This window comes from Suricata suricatta, chromosome X, assembly GCF_006229205.1.
Source record: "Suricata suricatta isolate VVHF042 chromosome X, meerkat_22Aug2017_6uvM2_HiC, whole genome shotgun sequence".
NCBI classification, from domain to species: Eukaryota; Metazoa; Chordata; class Mammalia; order Carnivora; family Herpestidae; genus Suricata; species Suricata suricatta.
This window is the reverse complement of record NC_043717.1, coordinates 49,217,302-49,243,389: the sequence shown is the minus strand read 5'-3', so window position 1 is coordinate 49,243,389 and position 26,088 is coordinate 49,217,302. Positions and strand designations below refer to the sequence as shown.

Here is a 26,088-nt window from a genome sequence, read left to right as displayed (position 1 = left end):
TTGTAGAAAGTGCCGCTGTGAACATTGGGGTACATGTGCTCTTATGCATCAGCACTTCTGTATCCCTTGGGTAAATCCCTAGCAGTGCTATTCCTGGGTCATAGGGGAGTTCTATCGATAGTTTATTGAGGAGCCTCCACACTGTTTCCAGAGCAGCTGCACCAGTTTACATTATCAATGGGTTCCTTTATGTTTGTTAGTAATTGTTTTATATATTTGGGCACTCCCATTTTGAGTGTATGAATATCTGTAATTGTTAGATTTTGTTGTTTCATTGTTCCTTTTATGACTATATTGTGCTCTTTTTGTCTCTTGTTGCATTCTTTGTTTTAAAGTGTAGCTGGTCCGATACATGTATTGCTACACTGGGTTTATTTTGATGTCAATGTGAATGATGAATGTTTCTCCATCTCCTTACTTTCAATCTGCTGGGGTCACTAGATATCTAGTGAGTGTTTTGTATGCCTCATATAGGTGGATCTAGTTGTTTTTCCTTTCTGACACCCTGTGTGTTTTGGTTGAAGCATTTAGTCCATTTACATTCAGATTAATTGTTGATAGATTTGTATTTAGTGCTCTTTTATTAATTGTTTTTCATTGTTTCTAGAGATATTTCTTGATCCTTTCTTGTCTTTGTCAGTTTTATTCTTTTCTTTTCTCTCAAATAATTTCCTGTAATATTGCTTGCGGTTTTGATTTAGTAGTCATGAACTCCTTTGGTTTTTGTTTTTTTTGGGAAACTCTTTATCTCTCTTTCTATTTTGAATGTTGGCCTTGCTGGATAGAGTATTCTTGGCTGCAGATTTTTTCCATTCAGCACACTGAATATATCATGCCACTTCCTTCCCACTTGCCAAGTTTCTGTTAAGAGAGCTGCAGCTAACATTATGCATCCAACTTAGTAAATTAGGGACTTACTCTGTCTTGCTGTTTTTAAGATTTTTCCCCCATCACTATGTTTTGTCAATTTAATTACATTATGTGTTGGTGTTGGCCTGCCTTTGTTGATTTGATAGGAATTCTTAATGCTTCCAGGATCCAGATGTCTGTTTCCTTTCCCAGATTAGTGATCTTTTCACTTATTACTTCTTCTAGTAAACTTTCTGCCCCTTTTCTCTCTCTTGTCCTTCTGGGACTTCTGTAATATGAATCTTATTACATTGATGGAGTCACTGAGTTCTCTAAGTCTCTTTCAGCCTTCTGTTCATTGTGTCAAGCCTGTCTCCAATCTCAGTTATTGCATTGTTAATTTCTGATTGATTCTTTTTTAACTTTTTTTTTCTCTGAGGTGAAATTATCCTTGATGTCTTCCATTCATTTCTCAAACCCCGTGAGTATCCTTATGATTATTGCTTTAAATTCTCGATCAGTAATGCTACTTGTATCTGTTTTGCTTAGATCTCTGGCCAAGACCTTATCTTGTTTTCCATTTGCAGTAAATTCCTTCATTTTGACATTTTATTTAAGTCTCTTTTTCTGTGTTAGAAAATCTGTTCTGTTTCCTGCTCCTGAGGATAATGGCTTTATGAAGTAGAGATGATGCAGTGTGCAGAGCCTGCGGCTTAAGGGAGTGTTTGTGACATTTGCTGGTGTCCTCTGCTGCTGTGTTTTGATTGCTCTATTCCTCAGGCCAATTGTCTGCAGAGGCTCTCCTTGCCTACAGTGGGCAGTGTTTGGTCCTTGACCATAATGTGGCAACGTTTAACTAGGTGTGGTCCAGTCTGCTTGTGAAAAGAGACTGGATCCTTCTTCCACTAAAACCAAGGGCTTGCAGAACTCTCTGGTCAGGAGACATGGTGTGGGCAGGGGTTTCTGCTGGTCTTCTGGGGGAAAGGGGCCATAATGCTGGGACTAAGTCTAGCTTGACGCCAGAGCGCAAGGGGTCTGATTTTTGGTGTGAGCAAGTTAGGTAGCCTGTGTTGGCTCTGAGCTGCTTCCTACAGGTGTCTCTGTGTTTATGCTGAAGTAGAGGGGAGGGAAATGACTCCAGGCAGCATCTTTATTCCTGGAGAGGTGTCACCATGAATGCTGCTGCTTAGGGAAGCATGCAGAGAACAGTGAATAATCTTCCAGCTCTGTGCCTCAGGGTGTTTTTCAGATTGTTGTTTCCACGCTGTCTGCCTCTGTGTTTTTTGCCTGACTTCTCACAAGGAGCCACCCAGTTCCCTTTGGGCTCTATCTCTGCCAAGCTTGCTAATCTCTAAAACTACATACTTTAGGGATGTGGTGTGGGCAGAGTCTTGTTTGGGACTTCTAGGGGACAGGGCTGCCATGGTGGGACTGAAGCAGGCTTGACTGAGCTGGGTAGTCCTGCCAGCACTCATGGGTGTGGGAATTGTTGTAATCAAATTAGGCAGCCTGTTTTGGCCCTGTGCTGCTTCCTGCAGATGGCTCTGTGTTTATGCTGAGGGAAGGAAGGGAAATGAGACCAGCCAGCTACTTTGTCTCCAGAAAGGCATCTCTGTGAGTGCTGCCTCTCAGGGAAGCAATCAGAGAAGAATGAGTAATCTCCCCACTGTGTCCCATAAATTTATTCAGATTAGCCTTTCCATGCTGTCTACTTCCTCCCTTTTTGCCTGCCTTCTCTCTAGGAGCAGTGTAGTTCCCTCTGGGCTCTGTCGCAGCCAAGCCTGCTGACATTTAAAACTTCAGACTTTGAGCCTTGCCGGTGCAGAAAAGTCATCCCCTCTCATTTTCCCAGTCAACGGCTTTGGGGGAAATAGTCTTCTTGTGTGTCCCAATGTGTGCCTCTGTCTCTTGCCCTTCTCTGTGACCATGGCTTGCTCCCCTTTGTAGCACCCATAATCCTTTACTCCCTGAAGCCATGTCTTCATACTTCCTACCTTCTTCCTTGTGGTCCTTTAGTTATGGAGTCTGTTCTGTCAGTCTTCCCATTGATTTCCTGGGTATTTGGGATGATTTGATACTTGTCTCATTGTGTTCACTGGCTGAGACTAGCCTAGGGTCCTCCTACTCTGAGACCATCTTCTATCCTCCTGGTTTACTTTTCTTTGATTTTAGCCTGATAGAGTCCCTTTATTGATTGATTGACTTATTGATTGTAGGGCAAATTTGCCAGCAACAAATTCAGTTTTTGTTTATCTGAGAATATCTTAATTTCCTCATTTTTAGAAGGTTAATATTGCTAGATGTAGAGTATTATCTTCATAATCCCCACAGCATTGTTTTAAAAAGTTTATTTGATTTGAGAGAGAGAATGTGTGTGCATGTGTACGTGGTGGGGGGACAAAGAGAGAGAATCCCAAGCAGTCTCTGCATTGTCAGCATAGAGTCCAATGCAGGACTTCAAGATCATGTCCTGACCTGACCTGAAATCAAGGTTAAGTCACAACCAACTGAGCCCCCGAGTCATCCCGTCCTCCCAAGCATTTTCTTTCTGTCTGATCCTTCATAATTCCTGATGAAAAATTCAACTGTTAATCTTACTGAGAATTCCTTGTTCATGGTGAGTCATTTTTAGGTGTGTATATGTGAGTTTATCTTCCTTTAACTGTATTGAGCTTGTTGGGAGTGAAGAGGGTTTTATTTTTATCAAGTGTTGCAGATATTCTTTCTTCCTCTTCTCCTATTGTAGGATTCCCATTTTGTGTGTTTGTTATGTTTATGGTGCCTCTTAGGTCTCTGAGGTTCTGTTGATAATTTATTCATTCTTTTTTGTTCTGTTCCATAGACTTGGTCATCTCAATTGACCTGTCTTTAACTTCACTGATTCTGCCTAAATAAAATATTGAGCCTCTGCAGTAAATTTGTCATGTTGATTGTTGCACTTTTTAACTATAGTTAAACTATAGTTGATTCTTTTAAAATATTTTCCAACTCTATTGATATCTACATTTGATGAGACATTGTTCTCATTCTCTCATTCAGATTTTTTAGACATGGTTCCCTTCAATTCTTTGAACATATTTAGAATAACTAACTTAAGGAGCACATGGGTGGCTTAGTTAGTTAAGCATCTGACTTTGGCTCAGGTCATGATCCTATGGTTCGTGGGTTCGAACCCCGCATTGCACTCTGTGCTGACAGCTCAGAACCTGAAGCCTGCTTCGGATTCTATCTCTCTCTCTCTCTCTCTCTCTCTCTCTCTGCCCCTTCCCCTATCTCTCACTCGCTCACTCTCTCTCTTTGTCTCAAAAATAAATAATAAAAACGTTAAGAAAAAAGAATAGCTAACTTAAAATCTTTGCCTAGTAAGTCCAGTATCTTTATCATGGATAGTTCAGTTGATTACATTTTAAAATTTTTAAAATATTTACTTATTTTTGATAGGGAGAGAGAGGCAGAGAGAGACAGAGACAGAGCATGAGTGGGTAAGAGGAAGAGAGAGAGACACACACACAGAATCTGAAGCATGCTTCAGGCTCTGAGCTGTCAGCACAGAGCCCCATGCAGGGCTCGAATGCATGAACCATGAAATCATGACCTGAACTGAAGTTGGAGACTTAACCAACAGAGCCCCCTAGGTGCCCCTATGTTTTTTGAGTATAAGCCAATGTTTCCTGTTTCTGTGTGTTTCCTAATTTCTTGTTGAAAATGTACATTTAATATTATATAATGTGACAACTCTGGAAATGAGATGATCTCTCTTTCCCCATGGTTTGTTCTGTCTGTTGTTTGCATGTTTATTGGTTTCCTGAGCTATTTCTACATTAAAGTCTATATATTTTTGTTATGTGCAGCCACTGAGGTCTTTTGTATGTTAGCTTTGTGACCACTTAATGGTTGGACAAGGATTCCATGAAATATTCTGAGCCAGCAAGTTTTTCAACCTTTGGTGAAGGGCTTTGTTGGTGTGTGTTATGGCATGTTATGGCATGACCTCAACATTCAGCCAGTCAGTTTATAACCCTGCCTGCCATTCTCTTCCTGCTTGTTCATGGCCTCAAGTTCAGATAGAACTGAGAGATTAGGGCCTTCTCAAATCTTTAATGGACATGGATACAGCCTGAAGTGTGCATTCATTTTTTTGCATGCACATGTCTTTCTAGATTCTTAAGAATAATTTGTACTTTTGCAAAGACCCTGTACATGTCATTCTCCAAACTGTAATTTTATAATTTTTTATGAAGGGCTTTGGGTTCCTGGACCCAATTCCAATGTATTTTTTGGGAGTGGTTTCCCCACAATAACATGTTCTCTGAATGTCAGCTACATGTCCTACCATTCAGCTCAGTTATGACACTATATAATGAAACTGGCAAAATTTAAGGATAAAGAGGGAATTGTAAAAGCATCCAGGGATGAAATGGCCCTAACATACAAAGGAAAACCTATCAGAGTGGTTAGAGACCTATCTAATAAAACTTGGCAGGCCAGGAAGGAATGGAAGGAAATCTTCAATGTGATGAAAAGAAAAAATATGCAGCCAAGAATCCGTTATCCAGTAAGCCTGTCATTCAAAATAGAAGGGGAGATAAAGGTGTTCACAAATAAACAAAAATTGAGAGAATTCATGACCACCAAACCAGCCCTACAAGAAATCCTAAGAGGGACTCTATGAAGGAAATGTTGTAAAAAATACAAGGTACCTGAGACACAACTACAAACATGAACCCTATGTAGACCACAATGAATCTAAACCAACGTTTTTCTATAATAACACTGAATGTAAATGGACTGTATGCTCCAAACAAATGCCACAGGGTAACAGAATGGATAAGAAAGAGAAATCTATCTATTTGCTGTCTACAAGAGACGCATTTTAGACCTGAAGACACCTTCATATTGAAAGTAAGGGGATGGAGAAATATCTATCATGCGACTGGAAGCCAAAAGAAAGGCTGAGTAGCCATACTTACATCAGACAAACTGGACTTTAAAGTAAAGGCAGTAACAAGAGATGAAGAAGGACATTATATAATAATGACAGGGACTCTCCATCAGGAAGAGCTAACAGATATAAACATCTATGCATCAAATTCGGGAGTGCCCAAATACATAAAACAATTAATCACAGACAGAAACAATCTTATTGATAAGAATGAGTTAATTGCAGGTTACTTTAAGACTCCACTGACAGCAATGGATAGATCAGCCAGACCGAAAATCACTAAAGAAACCATGGACCTGAATGACACAATGGAACAAATGGACTTGGAGATATATTTAGAACTCTACATCATGAGGCTGTGGAATTCCCTTTCTCCTCGAGTGCACATGGCACATTCTCCAAGAGAGATCACATACTGGGGCATAAAGCAGCCCTCCATAAATATGCATGAATTGAGATCATATCGTGCACACTTTCAGATCACAGTGGTATGAAACTTGAAATTAACTACAGGAAAATGTCTAGAAAACCTTCAAAAATGTGGAAATTAAAAACCACCCTAATAAAGAGTGAGTGGGCTATTCAGACAATTAGAGAAGAAATTTAAAAATGTATGGAAACAAATGAAAATGAAAATACAATAATCCAAACTTTCTGGGATGCAGCAAAGGCAGTCATAAGAGGAAATGATATTGCAATCCAGGCCTATTTCAACAAACTAGAAAAAGCGCAAATTCAAAATCTAACAGAGCACCTAATGGAACTAGAAGGGGAGCAGCAAGAGCACCCAGAACCCAGCAGAAAAAAAGAAATGATAAAGATCAGGGCAGAAATAAACAGTATAGAATCCAGAAAAACAGTTGAGTTGATCAATGAAACTAGGAGTTGGTTCTTTGAGAAAATAAACAAATTTGATAAACCTCTAGCCAGGCTCCTTAGAAAGAAAAGCGAGAGCACCCAAATAGACAAAATCATGAATGAAAATTGGTCTATTACAACCAATCCCTTAGAAATACAAGCAATCATTAGAGATTACTATGATAAACTATATGCCAATAAACTGGACAACCTAGAAGAAATGGACAAATTCCAAAACATACATGCACTACCAAAATTCAAATGAGAAGAGATAGAAAGCATGAATAGACTGATAAACAGTGAAGAACTCCAGTCTGTTATCAAAAATCTCCCAATGAATGAGAGGCCAGGGCCAGATGGCTTCCCAGCGGATTTCTACCAGACATTTAAGGAAGAATGCACATTCTTCTCAAAGTGTTTCAAAAAAATAGAAATAGAAATGTAACTTCCAAACTCATTCTCCAAAGCCAGCGTCACTTTTATACCCAAACCAGAGACCCGGGAAAAAAAGAAAACTATAGACAAATCTTTTTAATGATTACATATGCAGAAATATTCAATAAGATATTGGTAAATCGAATTCAATAGCATATAAAAAAATTATCCATCATGGTCATGTGGGATTCATTCCTGAGTTACAGGGCTGGTTTAATATTTGCTAATCCATCAGTGTGATACATCATGTTAACAAAAGAAAAGATGAAAACTTTATTATCCTGTGGAATGATGCAGAAGAATCATTTGACAATGTATAGCATCCTTTCTTAATAAAAGCCCTCGAGAAAGTTGGGATAGAAGGAACTTCCTTAAACATCATAAAAGCCATTTATGAAAATCCCGTAGCTACTATCATCCTCAGTGGGGAAAAACTGAGAGCTTTCCCCCTGAGACCAGGAACACCATAGATAAGTCAACTCTTACCACTGTTGTTTATCTTAATGCTGGAAGTCCCAGCATCAGTAATCAGACAACAAAAGGAAATAAAAGCATCAGAATTGGCAAAGATGAAGTCAAATGACATGATACTCTACATGGAAAACCCGATAGACTCCACCAGAATCCTACTAGAACTTATTCATGAATTCAAAATGTCACCAGGTACAAATCGACGTACAGAAATCGATTGCTTTTTTATATATCAATAATGAACTAAAAAAAATCAAGAAGCTTAGTCCATTCACAAGTACACAAAAATCCATAAAATACCTAGGAATCAACCTAACCAAGGATGTAAAATACCTGTATGATGAAAACTCTAGAAAAATGTATAAAAGAAATTGAGGAAGACACAAAGAAATGGAAAAATATTCCATGCTCATGGATCGGAAGAATAAACATTGTTAACACGTCATTATTACTCAAAACAATCTACGTATTTAGTGCAATCCCAATTTGTATTCTTCACAAAGCTACAATACACTATCCTAAAATTTCTATAGAACCACAAAAGATCCCCTAGTAGCCAAGGTATATTGAAGAAGAAAACCAAAATGGGAGGCATCACAATGCCAGACTTTAGCCTCTACTACAAAGTTGTCATCACAACTATTAGCACAAAAACTGACACATAGACCAATGGAGTAGAATAGAGAACCCAACCCACAAATGTATGGCCAATTAATCTTTGACAAAGAAAATCTTTCACATTGAATAGAAAGAGTATTCAATGTAAAAAAGACAACTACTTTAATACATGGTGCTGGGAGAACGGGACAGCAACATGCAGAAGAATGAAAGTTGATCACTTTATGATACCCTACACAATAATAAACTCAAAATGGATGAAGGACCTGAATATGAGACAGGAAACCACCAAAACCCTAGAGGAGAAAGCAGGAAACAGCCTCCTTGATCTCACCCACAGCAATTTCCTACTTGACACATCCCCAAAGGTAAGGGAATCAAGAGGAAAAATGACCACTTGGGAACTCATCAAGATAAAAAGCTACTGCACTGCAATTGAAACAGTCAGCCAAACTAATAGGCAACCAATGGAATGAAAAAGATAGTTGCAATTATATATCAAATAAAGTTCTTGTATCCAAACTCCAAGGAACTCTCCAAACTCCACAACCAAAAGACAAAGAATCCAGTGAAGAAATGGACAGAAAATATGAACAGACACTTCTCTAAAGAAGACATCCAGATGGCCAATATACAAATGAAACAATGCTCAGCATCTCTCATCATTAGGGAAATACAAATCAAAACCTCGCTAGGATACCACCTCACGCTGGACACAGTGGCTAAAAGGAACAACTATGGAGATTAGATTCTGGCAAGGATGTGGTGAAATGGGCACTTTCCTACACTGTTGGTGGGAATGTAAAGTAGTGTAGCTGCTATGGAATGCAGTGTGGTGTTTCCTCAAAAAATTAACTTTAGAACTCCTCTATGACCTATCAAGAGCACTGCTGGTGATTTTCCCAAGGGTTACAGAAGTGCTGATGCATAGGGGCACATGTACCCCAATGTTCATAGTGGAACTTTCAACAATAGCCAAATAATGGAAAGAGGCTAAATGCCCATCACCTGATGAATGGATCAAGAAGATGTGGTTTGTATATACAATGGAATACTATGTGGCAGTGAGAAAGAATGAAATATCACTATTTGTGGCAATGTTGATGGACCTCGAGGGTGTCATGCTAAGTGAAAGAAGTTAGGCTTAGAAGGAAAGATATCTTATATTTTCACTCAGAAGTCTAACAGGAGAAACTTAACAGGGGACCATGGGGAGTGTAATGGTGGGAAAATTGTTAGGGAGAGGTAAGGGGGCAAATCATGAGAGACTCTTGAATATTGAAAACAATCTTAGGTCTGAATGGGGAGGCAGAAAGTGGAAGGAGGTTGATGGACATGGAGGAGGGCACTGTGGGGAAGAGCACTGGGTGTTATATGGAAACCAATTTGTCAAGAATGTATAAAAATTTTTTTCCATAAAGATAACTTGTCACAAGGTTAGCTAAGTGTGATTTAGTTTTGTACCTTCATTAAAGTTTCATATAATAAAATTCAAAATTATTCACCCAAAGTAAAAGCATTTTTCTGAAAAATAAGTTTTTCATAAATTGTCTCCTTAATCAGGTCCCTTGGTGAATACTGTGTGAGGAACTTAAATTTGTCCTCCTACCATATTGTATCATAACCCAGGTTTCCTTATGGTTAATGTATAAAATACCTAGTGTGTGCCTCTGTTGCCATGAGAAAGGCTCTGGAGAGACAGACCATCTGGCTTCTTTTTAATTTTTTATTTTATATTTAAAATATATTTTAAATTTATTTTTTGAGATACAGACACTGCACAAACAGGGGAGGGACAGAGAGAGGGAGATACAGAATCCAAAGCAGGCTCCAGGCTCTGAGCTTTCAGCACAGAGCCCAATGCAAGGCTCTACCTCACAATCCGTGACATCATGACCTGAGCAGGAGTCAGATGTTTACCTGACTGAGCCACCCATGTGCCCCTAGACCATCTGGCTTCTACTTTTGCTATTCCAGCTAGTTCAGTTACCTTGAGTTCCAGAGTTATAAATTTTAGGTACTTCTTTCTTTGTAGAATGATTGTGGATATTTCTTTGGTGAAAGGTGAGAAAGCACGTAGTCCATTGCTCATAAGTGGTGCTTAAAAGAGCCTCTTTTAGCAGGAAAACTAAATAGTTTTAGGTCTTTCCAGGTTTTTGGTAGAACATGTCATAAAGGACATGAATTGAGATTTAAAACATGTCCCGTAACTTAAAAGGATTCACTAATCTGCCTTCCTTCCTCCTTAATGTATGATTTTAGTTGCTCAAATCTTCTGCCGAAGGTGTGATCTTTTCCTTAACTTTATTAAATGCAAGTTGCTAACTCACAGGAGTATTTCCCTTTTCTCCTATTTGCCCTAACAGAGATGAATAAATCAGTTACAGGGCAGCAATTTTGACCATTTCTTCTGTTTTTACTTTGCAGATTATTCTTCAGCTGTTCAGAAATTTTCTCAGACACTTCAATCCTTTCAGTTTGATTTCATTGGAGACACTCTGACTGATGATGAAATTAACATTGGTAAGTCTTCACCTACATGTGGCCAAGTGCCTCCTGAGTCTATTCAGAGACTATGTAGTCTTTTAGGTTTCTAGATACAGAGAACTTGGGCACCTTCATCCTCTTGCCTCTGGACAACCTCATGGGAGGCAGCTTAAGAAGGATAAAGAAGCATTACCTCTCAGTCCTGTTCCCCCTCACACAAAAACAATAAAAAGATATCCTTTAAGCCTCCACTGAAGCCTTTGACTCAGTCTGTAGGGGACTTTTTCTTTAAAGGATATAATACCTGAAAATAGATGTTTGTGTAAAGGATAAATTAAAGAGTGATTTAAAAAATTTTCCAAAATGATTTAGAGTAAGAGTCCCCTAAGGAATAAATTTCCCTAGAAAGTATAAAATTATCATATATATATATATATATAACTTTTTAGACAACAGGACACATGGCATCTCTTTTAGAACTTAATTTAACAACTCACTCTATGAGCTGTGTCATCTTGGACAGATATGTTTTTTCTCTGACCCTTAGTCTTGTCCTGTGTAAAATGTGGTTAATATTAATGTCGAGAATGTTACCATGAGGAGATTGAACAGTGGAAGGTAAAGAACTTTGTGTTAGTTTTTATGAAGTTAAAGTAGTATCAGCAAACTATGGCCTTTGGGCCAAAACTTGCCTGCCACTATTTTTTTTTTTTTGTAAATAAAATTTTGTTAGAACGTAGCCACACTTAATTGTTTAAATATTGTCTAAGGGTACCTTTGTGGTAGGACAACAACATTGAGTAGTAGTGGCAGTGACTGGATAGCTTTCAAAGCCTAAAATGTTTGCTTTCTCGCCATTTAAGAAAAAGTTTGGTAGCCACTCTATTAAAGAGTTAGTATAAAGCATTTGATAGACAAGAACATTGAAATGTTTAGATGATTTCATGTCATTTAAACAAGTTGGTTACACAGTTGTATTTATAAACCCCAGCATCAAAATATCAAATGTATTATTATTATTATTAAATGGCATTTGTAGTAAATATAATATATAAAGGCATAAAATTGCCTATGATGATAAGATATTCCAGCACAGAAACATTGTATTAGATGATATTGGCATGTTTTCTTTGAGCTCTCTTTTGAACATGTACCTCTTTTATATGTATCCAATTTAGTTATTGGTAAATAAATGATTTTAACTTTTTAATTTACCTTTTATCATAATCTTCTCTGATATCAGTTCAAATTCTTTTTAAGTTTCATGGGGGACAAGGACATTATTTTTATTCACTGCTATTTCCCCAGCATGTAGGTGAGTGCCTAGCATGTAGAAGATACTCGATTCATGTTTGCTGAATGAATAAATAATGGATGCATTCAGATGTTTCTTTTTGGAGCCATACTTTATATCATATTCAACTATTTAGCTTATTTCCAATTTTTCACTATTATAAATAATACTGCAGTGAGTGCTTTTATGAGATTAAGATTGGTGACTGTTTTGGTAAATGTGGTGGTGTAACTAGTGAGGCACACATTTGCATTTAGATTATTTACTTTTTACTCCACTCCATTTTACTTCTGCAAATCTATTTTTGTCTAAGGGTATGACTTATTTAAAAGTCAATATCATGGGCTCTAGAGTCAGAAAGGCCAAATATTAACTCTAGCATTGGAACTTATTATTGGTGTAAGCTTGGCAGGGGACTTTCCCTCTCTGAGTGCTAACTTTTCTCATCTTTGAAATGGGGATGATGTGATCAATTCCAGGTGTGCACAGTTCCTAATACATGTTAGCTATTTAATCATTTATATAAAATTTGAGATGTGGTAGGAGGAAGGGCAAGATGGTGAAGTAGGCTCTGTAGTCTTCTCCCACCTACATCTATCAAACAGAGAAGGACTGAAGCAACAATAGTCTGATCTGCAAGAGTGGGAGGAAAACACACAGACTCCAGAAAGAAAACAACCTCAAAGATGTCTGACTGAGTGAGAACTGCAGAAATTAAAAAAAAAATGGGCCAAGCCCCAGAGGTGTGGAGGGGTGGAGCCCCAGCCCAACATAGGGAGAGCTTGTGGAGCCCTGGAGAGACCAGGGGGAGAGAGACTGAAAACACTCTTAGAACTGTCTCTAGAGAAGAGATAAAATCTTGTCCCAGGACGGAGAGAGATATTGTCACCCCATATATAACCCCAGGGCATGGGGAGAGAAATCCAACCCATCTAGCTGGCAAATTCTTCCTTGGGCATGGCAGCAAGGGTGCTGAGTACAGGCGGTGCCAGGAGAAATAGCCCCCTCCCTTTATGCAGTCCTGGCTAGGAAGCCTGCCACCAACAGGAGTACATCTCATTTCCATTGTAGCATTAAAGTGCATGGACTAGGATTTAGAAATGAGGTGGGGCCTGGAAAATACAACTTGATTTGCCTGTGGCACAGGGAGATTGGACTCAAGAGAGAGGCTTGCAACACTTGGTTCAAGCAGAGTTTGGGACACCACCATTCTTCTCCCCGCCACTACCAAGGCAGGGCCTTGGCGAGCAGCCCTTGAGACCTACCTATATCAATCCATACCCATCTGTGTGGGAGAGCTGCTTTTATTTTTTCTTTTCTTTTTTTTTTTTTTTTTTTTTTTTTGCCATCCAGATATATTTTCCCTTATCTCATTCTTATCACTCCCCTCGGCTGGTTATATATGCATTTATACTGTCCATTGTCTTCTGTTTCTGTCCCCCCCCCCTTTTTTTTCTTTTCCTTTTCCTTTTCGTTCCTTCCCCTTTTGGTTTGCTTGTTTGGTTGATTTGTCTGTGTGGTTTCATGCTTTTGTTCCCTCTGTGTTTGTTTTTCTGTTTTCCTTTTCAAGGCTAACTCAAGAAACAAGCCAAAGTACACATGGTGGAAATTCCCAAATATCACTGAGTAGGGAATAAAATAACCAAAGGCACAACAAGAGAAACTGAAAACCTGAAAGACACCATTAAAAGAACACTTCCTAAATGGACAGGTACAGGACAGGCAATGAGCCTCCTTTAATATAGCAATACTCATAGGTGCAGAGTGCATAATAAGCTTTTAAAACTGACAAGAGGCAGAAAGCTAGCCAAAATGACAAAATGGAAGAACTGTCCTCTAAAGAAATTCCAGGAAGAAGTTACAGCCACAGAACTGTTCAAAACAGATAAAACCAACATAGCTGAACAAAAATTTAGAACAATTGTCATAAAATTAATTGCTGGGCTTGAAAAAATATCATAGAAGCTATTGATACAAGACTAGAGACCTTCAAATAGCTGTAACGAGTTAAAAAAGCCCATAAGTGAGGTGCATAATAAAATGGAGGTGGCCATGGCATGGAATGAAGAGGCAGAGAGGAGAATAGGTGAATTAGGAGACACAGTTACAGAAAAAGAGGAAGCCGAGAAAAAGAAAGAGAAATTGATACAGGAGCATGAAAGGAGAATTCGAGACCTGAGTGATACAATCAAACAAAACAATATCCGTATCATAGGAAGTCCTGAAGAAGCAGAAAGAGAAAAAGGTCCTGAATGGGTGCTTGATCAAATTATAGCCGAGAATTTCTGAATTTGGGGAAGGAAATATATGTTGAAATCCTAGAGGTATAGAGAACACCCTTAAGGTGTAAATTCAATTGACCTTTGGCACAACACATTATAGTGAAACTGGCAAAATATAAAGATAAAGAGAATTCTGAAAGCAGCTAGGGATAAAAGGGCCCTAACATACAAAGGGAAACCTATCAGAGTGGTTACAGACCTATCTCCTGAAACTTGGCAGGCCAGAAAGGAATGGCAGGAAATCTTCAATGTGATGAACAGAAAAAATATGCAGCCAAGAATCCTTTATCCAGAAAGCCTATAATTTAAAATAGGAAAGATAAAGGTGTTTCCAAATAAACTAAAATTGAGAAAATTCATGACCACTAAACTAGCCTTACAAGAAATCCTAACAGGGACTCTATGAGGGAACTTTTACAGGTAATACAAGGTAGTAGAGACACCACTACAAACATGAACTCAACAGAGAACAAAATTAATCGTAACCCACATTTTAAAATAATAATACACTGAATGCAAATGGACTAAATGCTCCAGTCAAACGACACAGGGTAGCAGAATGGATAGGAAAACAAAATCCATCTATTTGCTGTCTACAAAAGATTCATTTTAGACCTGAAGACACCTTCAGATTGAAAGTAAGGGGGTGGAGAAATATCTATCATGCGACTGGTAGTCAAAAGAAAGCTGGAGTAGCCATACTTATATTGGACAAGCTAGACTTCGAAGTAAAAGCAAAAACAAGAATGAAGAAGGACATTATATAATAATTACAGGGTCTCTCCATCAGGAATATCTAACAATGATAAACATCTTTGTGCCGAATTCGGTGAGTCTCTTGTAGACAGCAAATAGATGGATTTTGTTTTTTTATCCATTCTGCTACTCGTGTCATTTGATTGGAGCATTCAGTGCATTTACATTCAGTGTTATTATTGAAAAATATATGTTTAGTCTCACTGTTTTCTCTGTAGAGTTCATGTTTGTATTTATGTCTCTATTGTCTTATATTCCTTGCTACATTTCTCTCATATTGTCCCTCTTAGGATTTCTTGTAGGGCTGGTTTGGTGGTGATGAATTTTCTCAATATTTGTTTATTTGGGTGCACCTTTATCTCTCCTTTGACAGGCTCGCTGGATAAAGGATTCTTGGTTGCATATTCTTCTTGTTTATCACATTGAAGATTTCCTGCCATTGCTTTCTGGCCTGCAAAGTTATAGGAGATAGATCTATAAACACTCAATAAGGGGTCAGTGTGCACACCTTGCTCCCAGAGATCAGAAAGTTGTGGCTTTTAATCTTCTCAGTTAGATGGTTGCAGATGTGTGGAGGTAACGGTATTTCCTTCTTCTACGCCATCTTGCCCCCTCGAGCTTGTCTAACAATGTGGACACTACTCCCTTTGCTGCGGTTGTGCTTTCTCCAGCCCCAGTTTGGTGAATATGCCTACAAGCACTAGGATGGCCACGTACCCACAATGTAAAGGATCAGGCTGGTCTTTTCCTTTGTAAGGTCGTTCTTTTGTTGCCTTTAATTTTTTTAAAGTTTTTAGTTTATTTTTGAGAGACAGAGAGAGACAGTGCAAGCAGGGGAGGGTCAAAGAGAGAGGGAGATACAGATTCTGAAGCAGGCTCTAGGCTTTTGGCTAGCTGTTAGCACAGAGCCCAACTCAGGGCTCGAACTCATGAACCTTGAGATCATGACCTGAGCTGAAGCTGGAAGCTTAACTCACCAAGCCACCCAGGCCCCCCTCTTTTGTTGCTTTTAAGATTCTGTTTTTATCTTTAATCGTGGACATTTTAAGTATTGTAGATAATCTCATGTTGCTTTGTCTTTTGCTTTTTCTTAAAATTTACCCTAAACCAGCATTTGTAGTGTTAGCTATTAGAAGGTACTGTAATGACCCGTATTTGGTTAAAATGTAGGAGTAAGAAGCCTTATAGGACTTCATAGCCAGAAATAACCATTGCTCAAACCTTTTGTTTTAGCCCTTTGTATGTATGTTTCAACTCACTAATGACAAGAGCAATGAATAGTGAATATGAGACCTTTTGAAAACTGAAATCATCATTCTGAGGAGGGAGAGACTGTTGGAGACATATATGTGTCATAGATACTGTGACTATGACAGGAGTCACATTATTATCTTACAGTGGCTAGAAATAGCTTTTAATTCATGTCCCTTCTGTGTAGCTGGCTATGTGATCTTGGCAGTTTTCATCTATGGACTCTATTCTCCTTATGATTTAATCAAGGTAGTTGGATTAATACAGATAATATGAAGAAGTTTGAGGCTTTTTGATGTCACATAACTAGATGCAAAAAAAATATCTTTACTTCTTGCCTGTTGACATATAGTTTGGTGGGTTTTCAAAGTCTTATGATCACCTAATAAATAAACTCATAAGGTATTTTAGAGGCCAGTAATGGAACATCATGGTTTTCCTTATTTCAGTTACTTAATTTTAAATTGATTCAGAATACTTCCAAACTCATTTATGAGGCCAGCATTAGCTTGATTCCAAAACCAAAGACCTCACTAAAAAGAAGTATAGTCAATTCTTATAGTTTATCAATTTCCCTGATGAACATGGATGTAAAAAGTCTCAGTACAATGCTAGCAAATCAAATCCAACAATACATTAAAAGGATTTTTAACCATGATCACGTGGGATGTATTCCCCGTGTGCAAGGGTGGTTCAGTATCCCCAAATCAATCAATGTGATACATAACATTAATCAAAGAAAGGATTAGAACCACATGATCCTCTCAATAGATGCAGAAAAAGCTTTTGTCAAAATACAGCATCCTTTCTTGATAAAAACACCCAAGAAAGTAGGGATAGAAGGAACATAACTTAACATCATGAAGGCCATATACAAAGGATCCACAGGTAAAATCATCCTCAATGGGGAAAACTGAGAACTTTACCGCTAAGGTCAAGAACATGGTAGGGATGTCCATTGTTACCACTGTTGTTCAACGTAGTACTTGAAGTTCTGGCCTCAACAATCAGATGACAAAAATAAATAAAAGGCATACAAATTGGCAAGGAGGAAGTCACACTTTCACGCTTCATATACGATAGGATACTCTACGTGGAAAACCCAAAAGACACCACCAAAACACTGCTAAAACTGATACATGAATTCAGCAGTGTCACAAGATATAAAGTCAATGTACGGAAATCAGTTGCATTTCTATACAGCATTAATGAAGTAGCAGAAAAAGAAATCAAGGAATTCATCCTTTTTATAATTGTACCAAAATTCATAAAATATCTAGGAATAAAGCTAACCACAGAGGTAAAAATTTGTAGGCTAAGAACTATAGAAATCTTATAAAAGAAATTGAGAAAGACATAAAGACATGAAAAGCATATTATACTCATGGATTCGAAGAACAAATATTGTTAAAATGCCTATACTGTTCAAAGCTACCTTCACAGTCAAAGAAATCTCAAATAAAGCAACACCAGAATTCTTCACAGAGCTAGAACAAATAATTGTAAAATTGGTAAGGAACTAGAAAAAAACCTGAATAGCCAAAGTAATGCTGAAAAAGAAAACCAAATCTGGAGGCATCACAATTCTGGACTCCAAACTGTATTTCAAGCTATAATCATCAGGACAGTACGGTACTGGCACAAAAACAGATACATAGATTAATGGAACAGAATAGAGAACCCAGAAATGGAACCACAAATGTATGGTCAACTATCTTCAACAAAGCAGGGGAAAGTATCTAATGGAAAAAAGACAGTTTCTTCAGCAAATGGTGTTGGAAAACAAGGACATAACATGCAGGAAAATTAACATGGACTAACTTTCTTACACCATACATAAAATAAATTCAAAATGGATGAAAGACATAAATGTGTGATAGGAATTCATCAAAATCCTAGAGGAGAAAACAGGCAACAACCTCTTTGACCTCAGCTGAAGCAACTTCTTACTACACATGTCTCTGGAGGCAAGGGAAATAAAAGCAAATGTGAGCTTTTGGAATCTAGATAAAAAGCTTTTGCACAGTGAAGGAAACAACAAACTAAAATGCAACCTGTGGAATGGGAGAAGATACCTGCAAATGACTATGAGATAAAGGGTTAGTATCCAAAATCTCTAAAGAATTATTGGACTCAACATCCAAAATCAAATAATCCAGTGAAGAAATGAGCAAAAGACACGAACAGATACTTTTCCAAAGAAGACATCCAGATAGGTAAAAGGCACATGAATATATGCTTAACATCGTTCATCATCAGGGAAATACAAATCAAAAGCACAATGGGATAACACCTTACACCTATCAGAATATCTAAAATTAACAACTTAAGAAACAACAGATGTTGATGAGGATGTGGAGAAAGGGAAACTTTCTTACACTGTTCATGGGAATACAAACTGGTGCAGCCACTCTGGAAAACCAGTATGGAGGTCCCTCAAAAAAAAAGAAAAATGGGTTACTCTATCCCGGCAATTTCACTACTATGTTTTTACTCAAAGGATACAAAAATACAGATTTGAAAGGGTACATGCAACCTAATGTTTATAGCAGCCCTACCAACAATAGCCAAATTATGGAACGTGCCCAAATATCCGTTGACTGATGAGTGGATAAAGAAGGAGTGGTACACACACACGGTACACACACACGGTACACACACACACACACACACACACACACACACACACACACTGGAATATGACTTAGCGATTAAATGGAATTAAATCTTGGCATTTAGAATAATATGGATGGAACTAGAATGTATTATGCTAAGCAAAATATGTCAGAGAAAGACAAATATCTTATGGTTTCACTCATATGTGGAATTTTAGGGAGCAAAACAGATGAACGTAGGAAAAGAGAAGGAAAAATAAGATAAAAACTGAGTGGGAAGCAAACCATAAGAGACTCTTAAAGACAGAGAACAAACTGAGGATTGCTGCAGGGGTGTTGGGGTGGGGGGATGGGCTAAGTAGGTGATGGACATTAAGGATGTCACTTTTTGGGATGAGCTCTGGGTGTTACATATAAGTAGTGAATCACTACATTCTACTCTGGAAACCATTATTACATGATATGTTAACTAACTTGGATTTATATGAAGTAAAATAAAAATAAAATAATAAAATAAAATAATAAATTAAACAATCACAGAATTTTTATTAATCGAGAGTAAGTCAATTTTTATTTTATTATGTAATTTATTTTTAAATATTTTTATTTTATTAATCTTTATTAATTGAATTTACCACATTCCCTCAGTGGAGTGGTTGAGAAATGACTTCTGAAATCTGCTCCTTCATAAAAGCAATAGAAACACTGACAAACATTTCCAAAATCAACTTTTTAAGAACCCTGGACATTAACCAAAATACAAAATAATAGAGGGTGTGCTTGTTTAAGAAAAATAGCTGAGTAATTAATAGAACAGTGAGCTTTGTGGTGTTTTGCCCTGTATTTTATACCCCTTTCTCCAGCTCCAGCTTTGAAAACTAGGAGGTGGATAGTTTTGGAAACTGTGAATATCACTATTTTAATAGCTCCTGGAGAGGGCAGAATGGGGTTGAAGCTCCCCTAGAGATGAATTATATTACTCCTCCAGGTTGACTTATTTGAATTGACTCATAAGTGCCTTACTGCAAATGGATTTTTCCTTAGAGCATTTGTCAAAACAGTTAATTAATAGTATTGTTCAGTGCTGCAATTCTCTTAGGCAGCATAAATTGTGATAGCAAACAAGAAGCTAAACTTAAAAATAAAACTGGAGAATGAGATGTCCATAGAGAGCTTTGAAAAGCTACAACATATTCCTATAAATATAGAAGATCATGTGCATGTATATAAGGCTTTGCTCATGTGTATTGTTTTGTACCTTTCTAGAAAAGATTTGAGAAGTCAATATTGTCTTACTTCTGGCTGACCTTGAAGCTCTGGGCAGGAAGATTAAGGCAGAATTATAAACTACTTGGTTGAGTGTTGAAGGCACTTACCAACACACACAAAAACCCTTCAACAAAGGCTTGGAGACTTAATGGTTCAATACATTTAAATACGTCTGTCTAATCATTAGCTGACCACTAAGCTCACTGACCACAGATATCAATGGCTTCATATGATAAAGAATATGGACTTTATAAAATTAGCCACTAACTCAGTAAACAAACAGCAATGGCAAGAACAACAAACTTGGGAAAAAGACAGGCTTTGATTTCTGAAATTGTCATATTATATCATCTAAAATGTTCTCTTTTCAACAAAATTATGAGAAATGTCAAGAAATAAGAAAATTGGGGCACCTGGATCAATCAGATAAGCATCTGACTTTTGATCTTGTCTCAGGTCATGATCTCATGATGTGTGATATTGAGACCTGTGTTGAAATCTGTGCTGACAGCAGAGCTTGCTTGCAATTCTCTCTTTGCCTCTCTCCCTACCTCGTCTCTGCTCTCTCTTTCTCTCAAATTAAATAAATGTTTTAAAAAAGTAAATAAGAAACTGGGCCATGAACAAGGAAACAAAAGGCCACGATCAATAGAAACTGTCCCTGAGGAAGATAAATCATTGCACTTTCTGGAAAAAGAGTTTCAATGATGTATTTTAAGTATTATAAACATGTTTATATTTATTAAATTTAAAAAAACCATTTAAAACTGTGCAGTCGAGAAGTACAATAACAAATGAAAATTCAAACAGGAGCTTAACTTCAAATGTGTACTGGAACAATATAGAATCAATAAATATAAAGATAGATGAATCAAGATCACACAATATGAGGAGAAAAGTAAATTAAAAAATGAACAGAACTTCAGAGACCCATAACAGGATATAAATAATGACAGTCTCAGAAGACGAGGCTACAGAGAAAAGGTAGGAAAGATATTTGAATTAACAAAGGTAAAAACCTTGCTAAATTTGATGAAAAACTTTAGTCTGCTCATACAAAAAAATCAACAAACTCAAGAGAGGGAAAACGTAAACATGCTTAGACATATTACAGTCAAATTTGGAAGAAAGAGAAGAGAAGACATGAACAATTCCATAAACCATCTACATATAACACATTTTAAAACACTACCCAAGCAGTATAATATATATTTTTTTCATGTATACATGGAATATTGTCCAGGAGAGACCATAGGTTAGGCCATAAAACAAGCCTCAATAAATTTAAATGAATGAAAAGCATACAAAATATATTTGCTGAATACAATGGAATGAATTTAGAAATTAATAACAGAAAGTTGGAAAAGTCATAAATATGTGTAAATGAAACAACATACTCCAAATTAATCAATGGATCAAATTTAGAAGGAAATCACAAAGGAAATGATAAAATACTCTGCAATTAAAAAACCTCCCAGAAACATAGTATATCAAACTGTATGGAATTCAGCTAAACATTGATTGGAAAGAACTTTGTAGCTTCAAATTTCCTACATTAAAAATGAACAACGGTATCAAATCAATAACCTGACATACCTTAAGTCACTGAAAAAATGAGGAGCAAAGTGCAACACACAAAGAATGAATAAAATAAGAATAGAGAAGTCATTAATGAAGTAGACAATAGAAAAACAATAAATAACAACAAAACCAAGCATTTGCATATTGAAAAGTTAAACAACATTGACCAAACCTTAACTAGACTGACCAATAGCAATACTAAATTACTAAAATTGAGAGTGAAGCACAGGCCATTACTATTGACCTTACAGAAGTAAAACTGATTATAAGGGAATAGTATAAACATATCTATACATATCTACAAATTAGATAACCTTAGTGAAATCAAATTCCTAGAAATATACAAACTACTGAAACTGACTGGTAAAATAGAAAATATTACTGGACCTATAACAAAGTGATTTAATTTTTAATTAAAAAAATATCCTATCAACTCATTCTGTAGGTCCAGCATTACCCTGATACAAAAACCAAAAGTATCCCATGTTCATGTGTAAGATGACTTAATATTTTTAAATTGTCAATAATCCCCATATCCATCTACACATTCAGTGTAGTACCTATCAAAATGTCAGCTGCCATTTTTTTCAGAAATTGTCAAGGTGGTATTAAAATTCATATTGGAAATTCAAGGGACCTAAAATAGCCAAATAATCTTGAAAAAGAACAATATTGGGTAACTCATACTTCCCCATTTCAAAACTCCTTACAAAGGAACTGTTACCACAATTGTTTGGTATTGGCATAAGAAAAGATACAGAGATCAATGGAATAAAAATAAGAATCCAGATATAATCCCTTATTTTATGGCCAACTGGTTTTTGACAAGAGTGTCAAGTTAAGTAATTGGGGGAAAGAATAGTCTTTTTGATAAATGGGGCTGAGATAATAGGATAGACACATGTGAAAAAATGAAGTTTGACCTTTACCTTATAGCATATATAAAAGTTAAAATGCAGCACTGTCAACAATAGCCAAATCATGGAAAGAGCCTAAATGTCCATCACCTGATGAATGGATCAAGAAGATGTGATGTATATATATACAATGGAGTATTACATGGCAATGAGAAGGAATGAAATATGGCCATTTGTAGCAATGTGAATGGACCTCGAGGGTGTCATGCTAAGTGAAATAAGTCAGGCAGGGAAGGACAGATACCATATGTTTGCACTCACAGGTCTAACAGGAGAAACTTAACAGAAGATCATGGGGAGCGGAAAGGGGAAGGAGAGTTGGGGAGAGAGAGGGATGCAAAACTTGAGAGACTATTGAATACTGAAAATGAACCGGGGGTTGAAGGGGAAGGGGGGGGGGGGAAAAGAGGTGGTGGCGATGGAGGAGGGCACATGTGGGGAAGAGCACTGGGTGTTATGTGGAAACGGATTTGACAATAAACTATTTAAAAAAACAACAACAAAAAACCCCCACAAAAGTTAAAATGGATCAGTTAAATATAAAAGCTAAAATCATAAATCTATTAATAGAAAAAATAAAGATATAAATATTCACAACCTTGACTAAACAGTGGTTTCTTACATAAGACCAACAAAGTACAAGTAATAAAAGAAAAGGGGGATAATCTGGATTTTACAGAATTTTAAACCTTTGTTTTTTAAAGGGCACCATAAAGAAAGTGAAAGACATTCACACAATACCCCCAAAATTTGCAAATTATCTATCTGATATGGGGGACTTTTTGTCCAGAGTATATAAAGTACTCTTACAACTCAATAACAAAGACAATTAGCCAATTACAAAATGGGCAAAGTAATGGATAAACATTTTTTTCTTGCAATTTTACTTAAATTCAAGTTAACTAACATATGGTGTAGTATTGGTTTCAGGAGTAGAATTAAGTGATTCGTCACTCAGATATAGTACCCAGTGCTTATCCCAACAAGTGCCCTCCTTAATCCCCATCACCTACTAACCCCCCCTGCAAAGTCCCTCTATTAGTCCTCTTAGTTCTCTATCTTTAGGAGTCTCTTATGGTTTGTTCCTCTCTCTCTCTTTTTTTCTCCCCTCCCCCATATGTTCATCTGTTTTATTTCTTAAAGTCCACCAATTTATTTCTTAAATTCCACGTATAAATCACATGGTATCTGTCTTTCCCTCACTAACTTATTTCACTTAGTAGAATACACTGTAGTTCCATCCAAAGAAGATAATTAAATGGTCAATAAACACAAGGAAGTATTCTCAGTATCATTAGGAATTAGGATAAAACAAAACCACAATACCACTTCTAACCCACTAGGATTACAGGTAACAAAAAGACAGGTAATAGCAAATCTTGGTAAGGATGTAGAGAAATTGGAACTTTCTCATACTTTGTTCATATAAAATTGTGTTGATGATTTGGAAAACAATTTTGGCAGTTCTTCAAAAAGTTGAACAGAGTTACCATAAGATTCTGCAGTTTTATGCCTAGGTTTAGATAGCCACCTAAAATGAAATAAACCCACACTAAATTTGTACCTACATGTTCATGGATGCATTATTCATAATAGCCAATAAATGGTAAAACCATAAGTGTCCTTCAGATGATAAATGGTTAAAAAAATCTGATACAGCCATACAATGGAATGTTATGTGGTAATAAAAAATGAAGTATTGGTAGTACAACATGGAATAGCCCTGAAAATATGCTAAGAGAAAGAAAGTTACAAAAGACCACATAGTGTATGATTTCATATTTATGTAAAATGTTGAGTAGGCAAATCCATGTAGATAGGAAGTAGATGAATGGTTGACTGAATGTAGGAGGAATATGGGAATGGGGAGTGATGCTAATGAGTTAGTGCTTTATTTTAGGGGTGATAAAATGATCTACAATTATAAAGCAGTGGTGGTTGTACAACTTTTAGAATATACTAAAATCCGCTGAGTTGTAAAATGGTACATTTTATGGTATGTAAATAATATCTCAGTTTTTAAAAAGTGATGTAACTATTTAGCCAAAGCTAAATATTGTCAAATTTTTCATGTTTTTCCCTCATGAATGATGAAGCTTGACTAATATTAAACACCTACCTGCTGGTAGTAGTAGCTTCCCCCATCTCTGTTTGATAATCTATCCAGATGATATTTAGTAACCTAATCTTTGGTTACCTCTACCTGGACGGTGTGGGCAATGTGACAGTGGCAAGACTTTAGCAGCAAGACAGGTCTGAATTTGAAATGTAGCATTGTCATTTACTTCTTGTTTGGTTTTGAACAAGTTGCTTAGTTTCTGGGAGTCTTAGTGCTCGCATGTTCAATGTAGGAATAACTACATGTCCCTCATAAAGTTATTGTGAGTATTAAACTGTCACTCAATGGGCTTTATCCATTAATGTTTCAGAAAATTAACCTTCCCCTTTAAATATTCCAATATTATATGCATCACATTTCTTTTAGAGTTCAACTGATCTTGCCTGGGAAAATTCTCGAATAAGAAAAAAATTTGACTCCTTTTGTAGTGTTCAGTTTAAAAATAAAACAGCCAATTATTTTATCAGCAAAAATGGATTTGTTTGGGAATAAGAGAATTTCAGTTCAGGAAAAGGAGGTTATGGCAAAATCAGGCACAAATTGAAGAAGCAAAGGAAAGAAACATTTTACAGAGAAGGAAGAAGTTGGGAGGGGGTGTTAAACTCCACTGGAGAAAAGCAAGTGGGTGATAACTGTTTCCCCTTGGCTGATTTGCGGGTGTAGTTGATTTCTTGTATGAGATACAATATACATCTTTCCCTGTTGAGACCTGTAATTAATGACTCTTTTCTGGTGATGATTCTTCTGTTATTGGGTCTATAATTGACATTGAATATGTCTCCCCGCCACCCCTTTCCAGCCTCCCCTTCTGGTATCCTGAATACACTTTAGTGAGGTTTCCCTTTATTAATTTTTACAGTAGCATACAGTATTTGGGGCCAGGAGGTCTGCAAACATTTCTGTATTTTCCTATTTACTCTTCCTGAGTTATTTTTTTTCTTTGTTTAACTAAAGGTGACCTCCTTGAGTATATAGAGCAACATGATCCTCAGAAGAAAGGCATGCCATTGTCTGGTGTCCTATACTGACCCGGAACTTAGTTTCTTTGGTGCTAGGAATTCTTAATTAGCTATCCCGTTTTCTTAGAAAGGGAAATCTATTTTTGATTAATAATACCAATATGAATGGCCATATTTCATTCTTTCTCATTGCCATGTAGTACTCCATTGTGTATATGTACCACATCTTGTTGATCCACTCATCAGGTGATGGGCATTTAGGCTCTTTCCATGTTTTGGCTATTGCTGACAGTGCTGCTATGAAATTTGGGGTACATGTGCTCCTATGCATCAGCACTTCTGTACCCCTTGGGTAAATCCCTAGCAGGGCTATTGCTGGGTCATA

At 37.0% G+C, this 26,088-nt stretch overlaps 1 protein-coding gene across 1 annotated transcript in view; it reads left to right on the top strand.

The window, feature by feature from the left end:
• Positions 1 to 26,088, top strand: part of OPHN1 (oligophrenin 1) — a 511,411-nt gene that overhangs the window by 171,313 nt on the left and 314,010 nt on the right. The window contains 1 exon segment of the mRNA XM_029930777.1: positions 10,601 to 10,696. Within this exon segment, the coding sequence (XP_029786637.1) occupies positions 10,601 to 10,696 (96 nt within the window).